General features: G+C 38.5%; 1 protein-coding gene across 1 annotated transcript in view; it reads left to right on the top strand.

The window, feature by feature from the left end:
* Positions 1–3,613: 3,613 nt before the first annotated feature.
* LOC124594906 (intraflagellar transport protein 140 homolog) overlaps positions 3,614–11,241 on the top strand; it is a 263,104-nt gene continuing 255,476 nt past the window's right edge. The window contains exon 1 of the mRNA XM_047133380.1: positions 3,614–3,944. Coding sequence (XP_046989336.1) covers positions 3,798–3,944 — 147 coding nt within the window. The 5' untranslated portion in view covers positions 3,614–3,797. The remainder of the gene's footprint in view (positions 3,945–11,241) is intronic.

The following is an 11,241-nucleotide window of genomic DNA, read 5'->3' as shown; positions in this document are numbered from 1 at the left end:
TTAATTTCCTATCTTTTTATAATTTATGCAGTTTTAATCTACAGTTCATAACCAATAAATTGTGTTCAAAATCCACATTTGCCCCTGCAAATGTCTTACAATCTAAAACCTGAGTCATAATCTCTGTGTGGGCCACAATGGCCAAGCGATTCTAGGTGTTTCAGTCTGGAACCGCGCGACCGCTATGGTCGCAGGTTCGAATCCTGCCTCAGGCATGGATGTGTGTGATGTCCTTAGGTTAGTTAGGTTTAAGTAGTTCTAACAAGGGAACCTCCCCATCGCACCCCCCTCAGATTTAGTTATAAGTTGGCACAGTGGATAGGCCTAGAAAAATTGAACACAGATCAATTGAGAAAACAGGAAGAAGTTGTGTGGAACTGTGAAAAAATAAGCAAAAATATACAAACTGAGTAGTTCATGCGAAGATATGCAACATCAAGGAGACTAGGAACGCAGCAGCGCCGTGGTCTCGTGGTAACGTGAGCACCTGTGCAACGAGAGGTCCTTGGTTCGAATCTTCCATTGAGTGAAAAGTTTAATTTTTTATTTTCAGTTTATGTGACAAACTCTTATGTTTTCATCACTTTTTTGGGAGCGATTATCACATCCACAAGAAAACCTAAATCGGGCAAGGTAGAAGAATCTTTTTACCCATTCGCCCAAGTGTACAAGTTAGGTGGGTCGACATCATATTCCTGTCATGTGACGCACATGCAGTCACCAGTGTCGTGTAGATGTGTTTTGCTGTGGAGGAATCGGTTGACCTATGACCTTGCGATCAAATGTTTTCGGTTCCCATTGGAGAGGCACGTCCTTTCGTCTACTAATCGCACGGTTTTGCGATGCGGTCGCAAAAGTGCGCTGGCAAGCGCGACAGCGGCACCTCCCATCCGTCGTTAAATTCGTGTTGTGAAGCTTCTTCATGTAACCTGTCAATGAACGAACGGACAGATAATAACTATGCAAAAATAAAGAAAGTAAAATTTTCACTTGAGGGAAGACTTGAACCAAGGACCTCTCCTTCCGCAGCTGCTCACGCTACCACGGGACCACAGAGCGCCTGAAGTCACATTCTTCTTGATGTTGCCTATGTGGCCCATGCACTACTCAGTTTGTACATTTTGCTTATTTTTTCACAGTTCCACACAACTTCTTCTTGTTTTCTCAATTGATCTGTGTTCAGTTTATCAAGGCCTATCCACTGTGCCAACTTATAACTAAATCTGAGGGGGGTGCGATGGGGAGGTTGCCTTGTAAGTTCTAGAGGACAGATGACCTCAGATGATAAGTCCCATAGTGCTCAGAGTCATTTGAACCATTTTTTGGAATCTCTGTCTTGCCATTATATAGCCAATATGAAACCTTTTGGTGGCTTCAGGTCTCTTCCACATATACGGCCTTCTTTCATGATTCTTAAATCAAGTGTTAGCGATGGTTAAATTATGCCCTGTGCGAAACTCTACCAGGCAACTTTCTCTATCATTCCTTCATCCATTCCATATTCACCTACTATTTTTCCTTCTTTACCTTTTCTCACTATCTAATTCCAGTCCTGGATGACAATTAAATTTTTGTTAACTATATGAATAATTTCTTGTACATCATCTTACATACATTTAATCCCTTCGTAAACTGCAGAGCTACTTCGCATATAAACTTTTACTACTGTGGTGGGTGTGAGCTTCATGTCCATGTTGGTTACGGTAATGCATTCACTGTGCTGTTCATGGTAGCTTACCTGCATTTCTATTTTCTTATTCATTATTAAACCAATTCCTGCTTCACCCATATTTTATTTTATATTTATAACCCTCTAATTGCATGACCAGAAGTCCGTTTCTCCTGCTGCCAGCCTTCACATATTCTCGATATATCTAACTTCAACCCACCGACTTATCTTTTTAAATTTTCTAATCCACCTACCCGATTAAGGGATCTAGCATTCCATGCTTGGGTCTGTAGAATGCCAGTTTCGTTTCTCCTGATAACAACTTCCTCCTGATTAGTCCCCACTCAGAAATCCGAATAGGGCACAATATTACCTCCAGATTATTTTACCCAAAAGGATGCCATCATCATTTAATAATACAGTAGAGCTGCACACTCTCCAGAAAAATTACAGCTGTAGTTTCCCCTTGCTTTCAGCCATTCACTGTACCAGCACAGCATGGCCGTTTCACTAGATATTACAAGGCCAAATCACTCAATCAACCACACTGTTGCCTCTGCAACTACTGTAACGGCTGCTGCTGCTCCTCAGGGCCAATACAGCAAGGTTTCATGGTCGTCTGGGGGGGGGGGGGGGAGTGTTCATTAATGGTTCATGATTCATCAACAACCTGAAAATGAAGGATTTTCAGTCATATATTTATCTGATCTTTTTTTCTTGTTTTGGTGTATGGAACCTGTCCCTCAGTTGTAAAAGTATTTTTGAAACCCACTGTATACCCTACCAGGTAACAACATTAAACATGGACAATACTACAGCTCTGTGATGGTGGTACAACCTGACACAGAAAATTGCAACACTAATTATTTAAATACCAGCTATGATGTGTAATTGTACAAAGTTATATTGACAACCGGTCTTGTCTTCCGTGCACTTAACTTTTTTGGTCAGGCTGTGAATTTATCTCAACGTAGCACTTATATCTGTCATCTTCAATTATTCGTTCACAGTATTCATATCATTTTATTAATTAAATTTAATATTTCACACGTTATTTAACGATTTCTACCGAGCTTCCCAATTTTGCATAGTTCTTCCAATACTTTCTTCACTGTTTCATAATTCAAATTATCCTTTAATCGTCTATTGTATTCTTTCCTTCTGTTTATGGTAGTCATTATCTAATGCTTACTTTGAAACTCTCGACAAAGCCTTATCGTTACAGTTTCCCAGTCTCCATTTCCTTATTTATGTACCTTGTCCTATGCTGACCTCGCAAGTGTGTTTTAATGTAGTAATGTACTGTTGTTGTTGATCGTGGAGGGGGCTATCTACGCTACGATAATCACTTCATTGTGCTGTTTATAGTAGTTCATTATAATTTCTATTTTCATGTTCCTGCCACGCCCCTACCACATACTAACAGATTGTGGTCTTACTTGATTCTTTGATGAAAATACTGGACCCGCCATACCTGGAATTCTGTTCTTTCTGGCTTCACACTTCACTAAGTCCCACTGTTTGTAACTTCAACCTTTTCATTTGCATTTCCAACTTCTTCAATCTACCACCGCGATTAGAGATCTAACATTCAGAACCTTATTTTCAGGCCGCTGCTTTTATTTATTTATTTTTTTACAACGTCTCCCTGAATAGTTCCCAACCACATAATTGAATTATGAACTATTTATCTACGGAATATTTTACCAAGGGCATACTATCATTGTTTACGATGTGGTAAAACTGCAAACCTGTTCATAATGTAAATCGATTGTCGTATTTTGACAATTATCGAATTATTATAGAGATGGCTGTGAGTCCCGTTGCCATGGTTTCAGTTGTGTTGACGTGTGTAACAAAGCCGCGAATTCCGATCGTCACGCAAATACTGAGGCTGAAAGATTTAACAACTATATCACTATTTCGTGTACAGAATGTTTCTCTGGGACTGGTGTGAACCGGTGTTCTCGTATTTATTCTCCAATAGCGAAGACATGACTTGAAATGCAGAACACGAGTGTGTGACATAAAAATTTAACTCCGAAAGAATTATTTGGTATTGTGATATAATTAATTAAAAATAAAAGTTGCTTACTTCTTGAAGTTGTTAGGTTTATCAGTCACGAGAATGTCATTATACTTCGATTACAAAGTACAAAACCCCGATTTAGCAGCTATAAACTTGGGTGTGGACTGGCATCATCAGCATTCACTGCTAGCAGTCTCTTCATACAGCGAAAACAAAGGAGGATTCGTGAGCATTTACGATGAACTGGTATGTGACAGTGTTAATACGAAAGTAACTGTTGTTTGACTCAATACCATGATTTCTCATGTATCAGTGGATATGCTTTACACCCATACTGAACTTTTATGTAGGACTTCCGTTTACAGTGAAACAATAAATTTATAAGATCCACCTAGGTTGGGAAATATGTTGTTATTTCAATTATCGTTGGAGGGAGTGTAGCGGTATAAATATCATCGAAAAAAGTAAAGGCGAAAATGTATCATGTCTGTACAGAAGGTGCTGGGTTCTAGACTCATAGTAGAATAAACAATTTGAACAAGCACCTGCGTAGTGTATACTGAAAATCAACATCCACCTTTATTGTCAGTTTCTGTTTATCACTTGACAAGCGACAATCTTCCTGTTCATCAACAATATGATAAGACCTTATACTATTGGTTAATAGAATCGTAAAAAAAAGTGTTTTTTTTTAACTGACGCCAGTGTAAACTCAGTTTTCGTCGTACATACTTTTAATGCTACTCATCTTTTGGGTATGTTTGGTACCAGACAAAATGTAATCAACAGCTCTATAAATATATTTTCCAGTTGTAGAGGTTGAATGGATATGTTATCCTTTAACCTTCTAGTCTCTTTTCTGCATTTCGTATTTATCTACTAAAGTTGTGTTACCAAGTGCACAGAAGTCTGCCACATCTCCAGTCTTGGAGATGTAATGTGCAACCAGTACAGACTTCAAAGGGTAATCATAAAATGATAACATTTACGATATGCCCCATCTCTTCCCCCCCCCCCCCCCCCCCCCCCACTACCCCTCTTTAATTTTTATAGTTGTTGCATGGGTTTGGGCTATCTACTATCTACATAATATGTACCAAAATACTCTCAGGAATTTTCTGTATTATGAGTAATTATTGTTGTGTAATACAGCAAATTAACTTTGCAGTTGTAGTTTTTACAGAGCAAATTTTTTCACTAAACAGCAGGTGTCAAGAGTGAGTAACTCTGTTTGAAACTGTAAATTGCTGAATCAATTGCATGGAGGGTTCTCATGTTGATTCTTGCCAAAGATGACTTGACCTGGACTACCATAAAGATCAGTTTACCACCTAAAATTTTTGATCCCTATTTGTTGTATTCTCTAATTTGGGACAAAACTGTCACCTTCCAACATAACCTAGACATGGTACAGATATCTCTTTCAACACAACCAGTATTTCTAATAAGGGGGAGGGGTGTTATTACACCCAGGCCATTAAATTTGGTCTTCTAGCGCATCAGATTTGCACTGTTGCTTATGCTGTGACATGAATTTTTGTACAGTTTATGATGATAAAACCAAGAATTTATCACAGCTCACATAAGTACATTATTATTCGACACTCTTTGTGCATAGGCCATGATTCCTACTTTTGAGTTAAGGTATATCAATGAGTTATTGAAATGTTTTCTCTTGGTTATATTGTGAGACATTATGAGGATCTCTTTCCTGGATTTTCATTGGGATGAGTTTAAGTGCAGCATATGAGTGGGCAGAGTTCCAGGAGAAGAGGGGTTGTGGAGGGGCGAGCTGGTGGTCGATGCTAGGTCACGGCTATTATGTCTTCTGCTAAAAGTGTTTATATTTTTACATACATCAGTTTCGAAATTCCTCAGCTAATTTTCGGATAATAATCTACTTTACTTTAGGCGATCAGCTCCAGAGGACCAAGTCTTTTTCACCATATTCTATTTCCTGCTTTCTGTCGCCAGTTGCCCTCTATGTTGATATGCAGCAAGTCCTCATGGATTCCATCTTTGTACCTTTTCTTTCATCTGTCTGGTGGCCTTCTTCCACGTGGAGTAATATCCATTGATTTATTCACCCGAATGTCATGCCCTGCCTATACAAGCTGTTTGGTTTTCAATAGGTATACAATGTTTGGTCCGTTGTAGATTTAATCAAACTCTCAATTATGGCAAATCCTCCACTCTCCAGTGATCTCATCTTGTACTGGATCACAGACCATAGATCTTCCGTAAGACTTTCCATTCAAAAATGAGAAGATTATTTAAGTCTTTTTTCTGGGTGGAGTAGTGTTTTGTACAGCTGGAGTTTGATATTCCTGGGGAGACTGCATGCTTTAAAAAGCTGTCTCAGACTGAAGTATGATTGATTTGCGGAAGATATTTAAAATTGAGAACCTTTTTTGGGATTGGGTTCTGACTACCACAGAGGCTGGAGTGCATTTCTTGAATAGGCATGACTCCTGCTCATCACCAGGTACTTGGTCTTCAATTCATTCACAAGGAGACCAATCTTGTTCTTTTCCACTCCCATGCTGTTGCTCATTTGCATTGTTAGATCTGGACAATAGGACCATCTTTTCAGATGTGAGGTGTGTGACTTTCTCACACTCTACTTTGGTCTCTTTGAAACCCATATGGAAAACTTCTCTTGCTATCTTCTTTAGCACAACGTTGAACAATATCGGTGGCACACCATCTGTTTGTCTCAATCTTGTGTTTGTGTTAAAGTTCTCTGTAACTTGGTTCCCAAGTATCACTTTGCCTTTTGAATCGGCGAGACAAACTCAAACTAGGCTGATGAGTTTCTTTAATATATCAAACTTGGTTAGGCACTTCCGGTGGACACTGTCATGTGCCTTCTTAAAATATGTGAAGATAACATGAAGGTCTTCACCATATTCCCGCTTTTTCTCTGTGAGCTTTTGCAATAAAGAGAAATTGTCATTGCTCACAACCAAACAGCCATTTCTTCAACCACTCTGATATTCACCAAGCACTTCTGTAAACTAGTGGCTTTTATCTGTATAAAATTGGACAAAATCTCACTTGTTGTTGTTGTTGTGGTCTTCAGTCCTGAGACTGGTTTGATGCAGCTCTTCATGCTACTCTATCCTGTGCAAGCTTCTTCATCTCCCAGTACCTACTGCAACCTACATGCTTCTGAATCTGCTTGGTGTATTCATCTCTTGGTCTCCCTCCACGATTTTTACCCTCCACACTGCCCTCCAATGCTAAATTTGTGATCCCTTGATGCCTCAGAACATGTCCTACCAATTGATCCCTTCGCTAAATTTGTGATCCCTTGATGCCTCAGAACATGTCCTACCAATTGATCCCTTCTTCTAGTCAAGTTGTGCCACAAACTTCTCTTCTCCTCAATCCTATTCAATACCTCCTCATTAGTTATGTGATCTACCCATCTAATCTTCAGTATTCTTCTGTAGCACCACATTTCGAAAGCTTCTACTGTCTTCTTGTCTAAGCTATTTATCATCCATGTTTCACTTCCATACGTGGCTACACTCCATACAAATACTTTCAGAAACGACTTCCTGACACTTAAATCTATACTCGATGTTAACAAATTTCTCTTCTTCAGAAACGCTTTCCTTCCCATTGCCAGTCTACATTTTATATCCTCTCTACTTCGACCATCATCAGTTATTTTGCTCCCCAAATAGCAAAACTCCTTTACTACTTTAAGTGTCTCATTTCCTAATCTAATACCCTCAGCATCTCCCGACTTAATTCGACTACATTCCATTACCCTCGTTTTGCTTTTGTTGATGTTCATCTTATATCCTCCTTTCAAGATGCTATCCATTCCGTTCAACTGCTCTTCCAAGTCCTTTGCTGTCTCTGACAGAATTACAATGTCATCGGCGAACCTCAAGGTTTTTATTTCTTCTCCATGGATTTTGATACCTACTCCAAATTTTTCTTTTGCTTCCTTCACTGCTTGCTCAATATACAGATTGAATAACATCGGGGAGAGGCTACAACCCTGTCTCACTCCCTTCCCAACTACTGCTTCCCTTTCATGCCCCTCAACTCTTATAGCAACCATTTGGTTTCTGTACAAATTGTAAATAGCCTTTCGCTCCCTGTATTTTACCCCTGCCACCTTCAGAATTTGAAAAAGAGTATTCCAGTCAACATTGTCAAAAGCTTTCTCTTAAGTCTACAACTGCTAGAAATGTAGGTTTGCCTTTCCTTAATCTAGTTTCCAAGATAAGCCGTAAGGTTAGTATTGCCTCACGTGTTCCAACATTTCTACGGAATCCAAACTGATCTTCCCTGAGGTCGGCTTCTACCAGTTTTTCCATTCGTCTGTAAAGAATTCGCGTTAGTATTTTGCAGCTGTGACTTATTAAACTGATAGTTCGGTAGTTTTCACATCTGTCAACACCTGCTTTCTTTGGGATTGGAATTATTTTCGCCTCCCTTCACTACCTGAATAATTTCTTTTATCTCGTCATACATTTCATCAATTTCTTCATCATCTGCAGAGCTAGTTGACATATAAACTTGTACTACTGTAGTAGGCATGGGCTTTGTGTCTATCTTGGCCACAATAATGCGTTCACTATGCTGTTTGTAGTAGCTAACCCGCACTCCTATTTTTTTATTCATTATTAAACCTACTCCTGCATTACCTCTATTTGATTTTGTATTTATAACCCTGTAATCACCTGACCAAAAGTCTTGTTCCTCCTGCCACCGAACTTCACTAATTCCCACTATATCTAACTTTAACCTATCCATTTCCCTTTTTAAATTTTCTAACCTACCTGCCCGATTAAGGGATCTGACATTACACGCTCCGATCCGTAGAACGCGAGTTTTCTTTCTCCTGATAACGACGTCCTCTTGAGTAGTCCCCGCCCGGAGGTCCGAATGGGGGACTATTTTACCTCCGGAATATTTTACCCAAGAGGACGCCATCATCATTTAATCATACAGTAAAGCTGCATGTCCTCGGGAAAAATTACGGCTGTAGTTTCCCCTTGCTTTCAGCCGTTTGCAGTACCAGCACAGCAAGGCCGTTTTGGTTAATGTTACAAGGCCAGATCAGTCAATCATCCAGACTGTTGCCCCTGCAACTACTGAAAAGGCTGCTGCCCCTCTTCAGGAACCACATGTTTGTCTGGCCTCTCAACAGATACCCCTCCGTTGTGGTTGCACCTACGGTACGGCCATCTGTATCGCTGAGGCACGCAAGCCTCCCCACCAACGGCAAGGTCCATGGTTCATGGAGGTCATATCCCTTCTTAAAAAAGTTAATATTATGACACAACTTTTCCACCTCTTGTCCCAGTAAATCTTTTTGAGCCTCCTCTATCGCTCCTTTGACGTACATTTTCTTTCCTGTCCTCAGGACGTCTTAGGCAGTATTGTATTTTCCACCTCATTTACACCAACCTTGGCTTCTTTCCATACTCGAAGGGTTCTTCTTGTGAGGCATCCACAACTCTACAAGGCCATTTTGTAAAAAGAAGAAACCATACAACAGTTGCTGACTCAACAACCTTGTATGGATATATGACCAGTTTCAGAACTTTCATGATCTAGTGTAAACCGTAATAATGAAAATATTATGTTATAAGACAATGTGAAGGTATCCTCAATTTAAAAAAAGTCATATGTAGAACTATATAGTTATAATTTCTAAAATAAAATAAAAAGCAGAACAGGACTTTAGTTACAAATAAAATCACATAACCATCTGAGGTCATTCGCACCCCCTTGTTGTCATGGAACAAAAGTTCTCTGTCAGAAGAGTAAAAAGGGGGACCTAGAAAGATCCCAAAAACTGACAGTACAATTGGACATTGACAGTCACCAGAATCATAAAACATGAAACAAAAATGAGAAGAGGAAAATTTTGCTGTGTGGAATTACTACCTAAATTTCATGAAACCATTCTGCCAAGCTGCCCCACCTGGGAACATTGACAGGAAGACTAAGCTATAGTATAAACTTGCTAGCCGTGCATGTTGAGGGCGCAAATGGCCCAAGTGCAGGCACACTGTGAATCAGATATGTGATTAGTAAACTGTGTAAACTGCAAAAGCAGGAAGTGGCAGCAGAAAGGAGTCAGAACCATCACTACATTAGAAGGGAAGAGAACCTGTACATTATGCATTCTTTCAGTCACAACTACAATATGGGATTCAGTTATGGGGTAATTCACCAGGTACAAACTGTGTATTAAAGAAAAAGAAAAAAGCAGCAATTAGATGTTTACAAGGATTGGGTCCAAGAGAAAGCTGTAAGGAGCATTTCAGTATATTGACCATAATGACACTTCCAAGTCTCTATATGTATAACTGCTTAATATATGTAAAAGAAAATATATAACAATTTACACAGAGAAAGAATTTACATTTGCACAGCACTCGAAACAGCTGCATGCTTGATATACTGTATTCTAGGCTGTCACTGACACACAACAGTCACAAACAACTAAGTCTAAAGTTATATAATAAGCTGCCACAATCTATCAAAACCCTCACTCACTTTAAATTTAAGGAGGTATTAGACACATGGCTCAAAAATACAGCATATTACTCTATTGAAGAATATCTTGGAAGTAATTTGAAAGGAATGTATAAATAATGAAATAATGTAACTATCATTAACTTAATGTGTAAAACCGTATAATTAATTCTTGAATGTAAACTGTATAATGATTATTGCTGAAATTGTCTGATTAGTAAGAAGTTTTTGTATTTATGTTTATGTAAAATGATGATGTGAGTAAAATGTACAAATTACTAACTACTAAAAATATGTAGGTATATGTATGCATAATGTAAAAATTAGTAACAACTCTACTTATATGAAATATGTAAAATGTATTTCGAAGAAGCCAATTGCATGGTAAACATGCTGAACGGCTAATAAATAATCATATGAAACATACAGAAACAAGGAAAAATATTACATTACAGTACACACCTTAATTTTCCACTCATTAATAGTATCAAGAGGATAGGAATGAAGACTTCTTAAGATTTCCGTTTTTTCCAGGATATTGAGTATCGGATGTTTCTCAGGAGTGTGTAGGACAGGGAAGTTATTGCTAACCTGCTGCTGCTGACATGTGCAGTGTCAGAGCTGATCTGGAATTGGCCAGGTCTTTGTGTTCTTTAAATCTCGTATAAAAATTCCTACGTGTCTGTTCAAGTATATCTACTCTTGCATACCTAGCTTGTATCACACTCAATATGATACATGCTAGGATAAGAGAAAGTATCCCCAAATATTTTCATATGAAAAGTGGCTGGCAGCAGTTTCTTTCCAGTTATCTATGACATGTATCCATGATATTTGTATGTAAGTAACATTCTGTTTTCTCTTTTATTTTATTTTATAGATTTTAACTGTATAGATCCATACCTGACATTTAAAAGATAAATACATAAAAAAATAAAATAGAAAGAAAAAAACCTTGAGGATTCACTCTTTTTGTCTTGTAATAATATTTTCATTATTACTCTTTACACCAGATGATGGAACTTTAAGTGTT

This window comes from Schistocerca americana, chromosome 2 (genome assembly GCF_021461395.2).
Source record: "Schistocerca americana isolate TAMUIC-IGC-003095 chromosome 2, iqSchAmer2.1, whole genome shotgun sequence".
Classification (NCBI taxonomy): domain Eukaryota; kingdom Metazoa; phylum Arthropoda; class Insecta; order Orthoptera; family Acrididae; genus Schistocerca; species Schistocerca americana.
The sequence above is the reverse complement of the archived record's forward strand: the minus strand, read 5'-3'. Positions and strand labels throughout refer to the sequence as shown.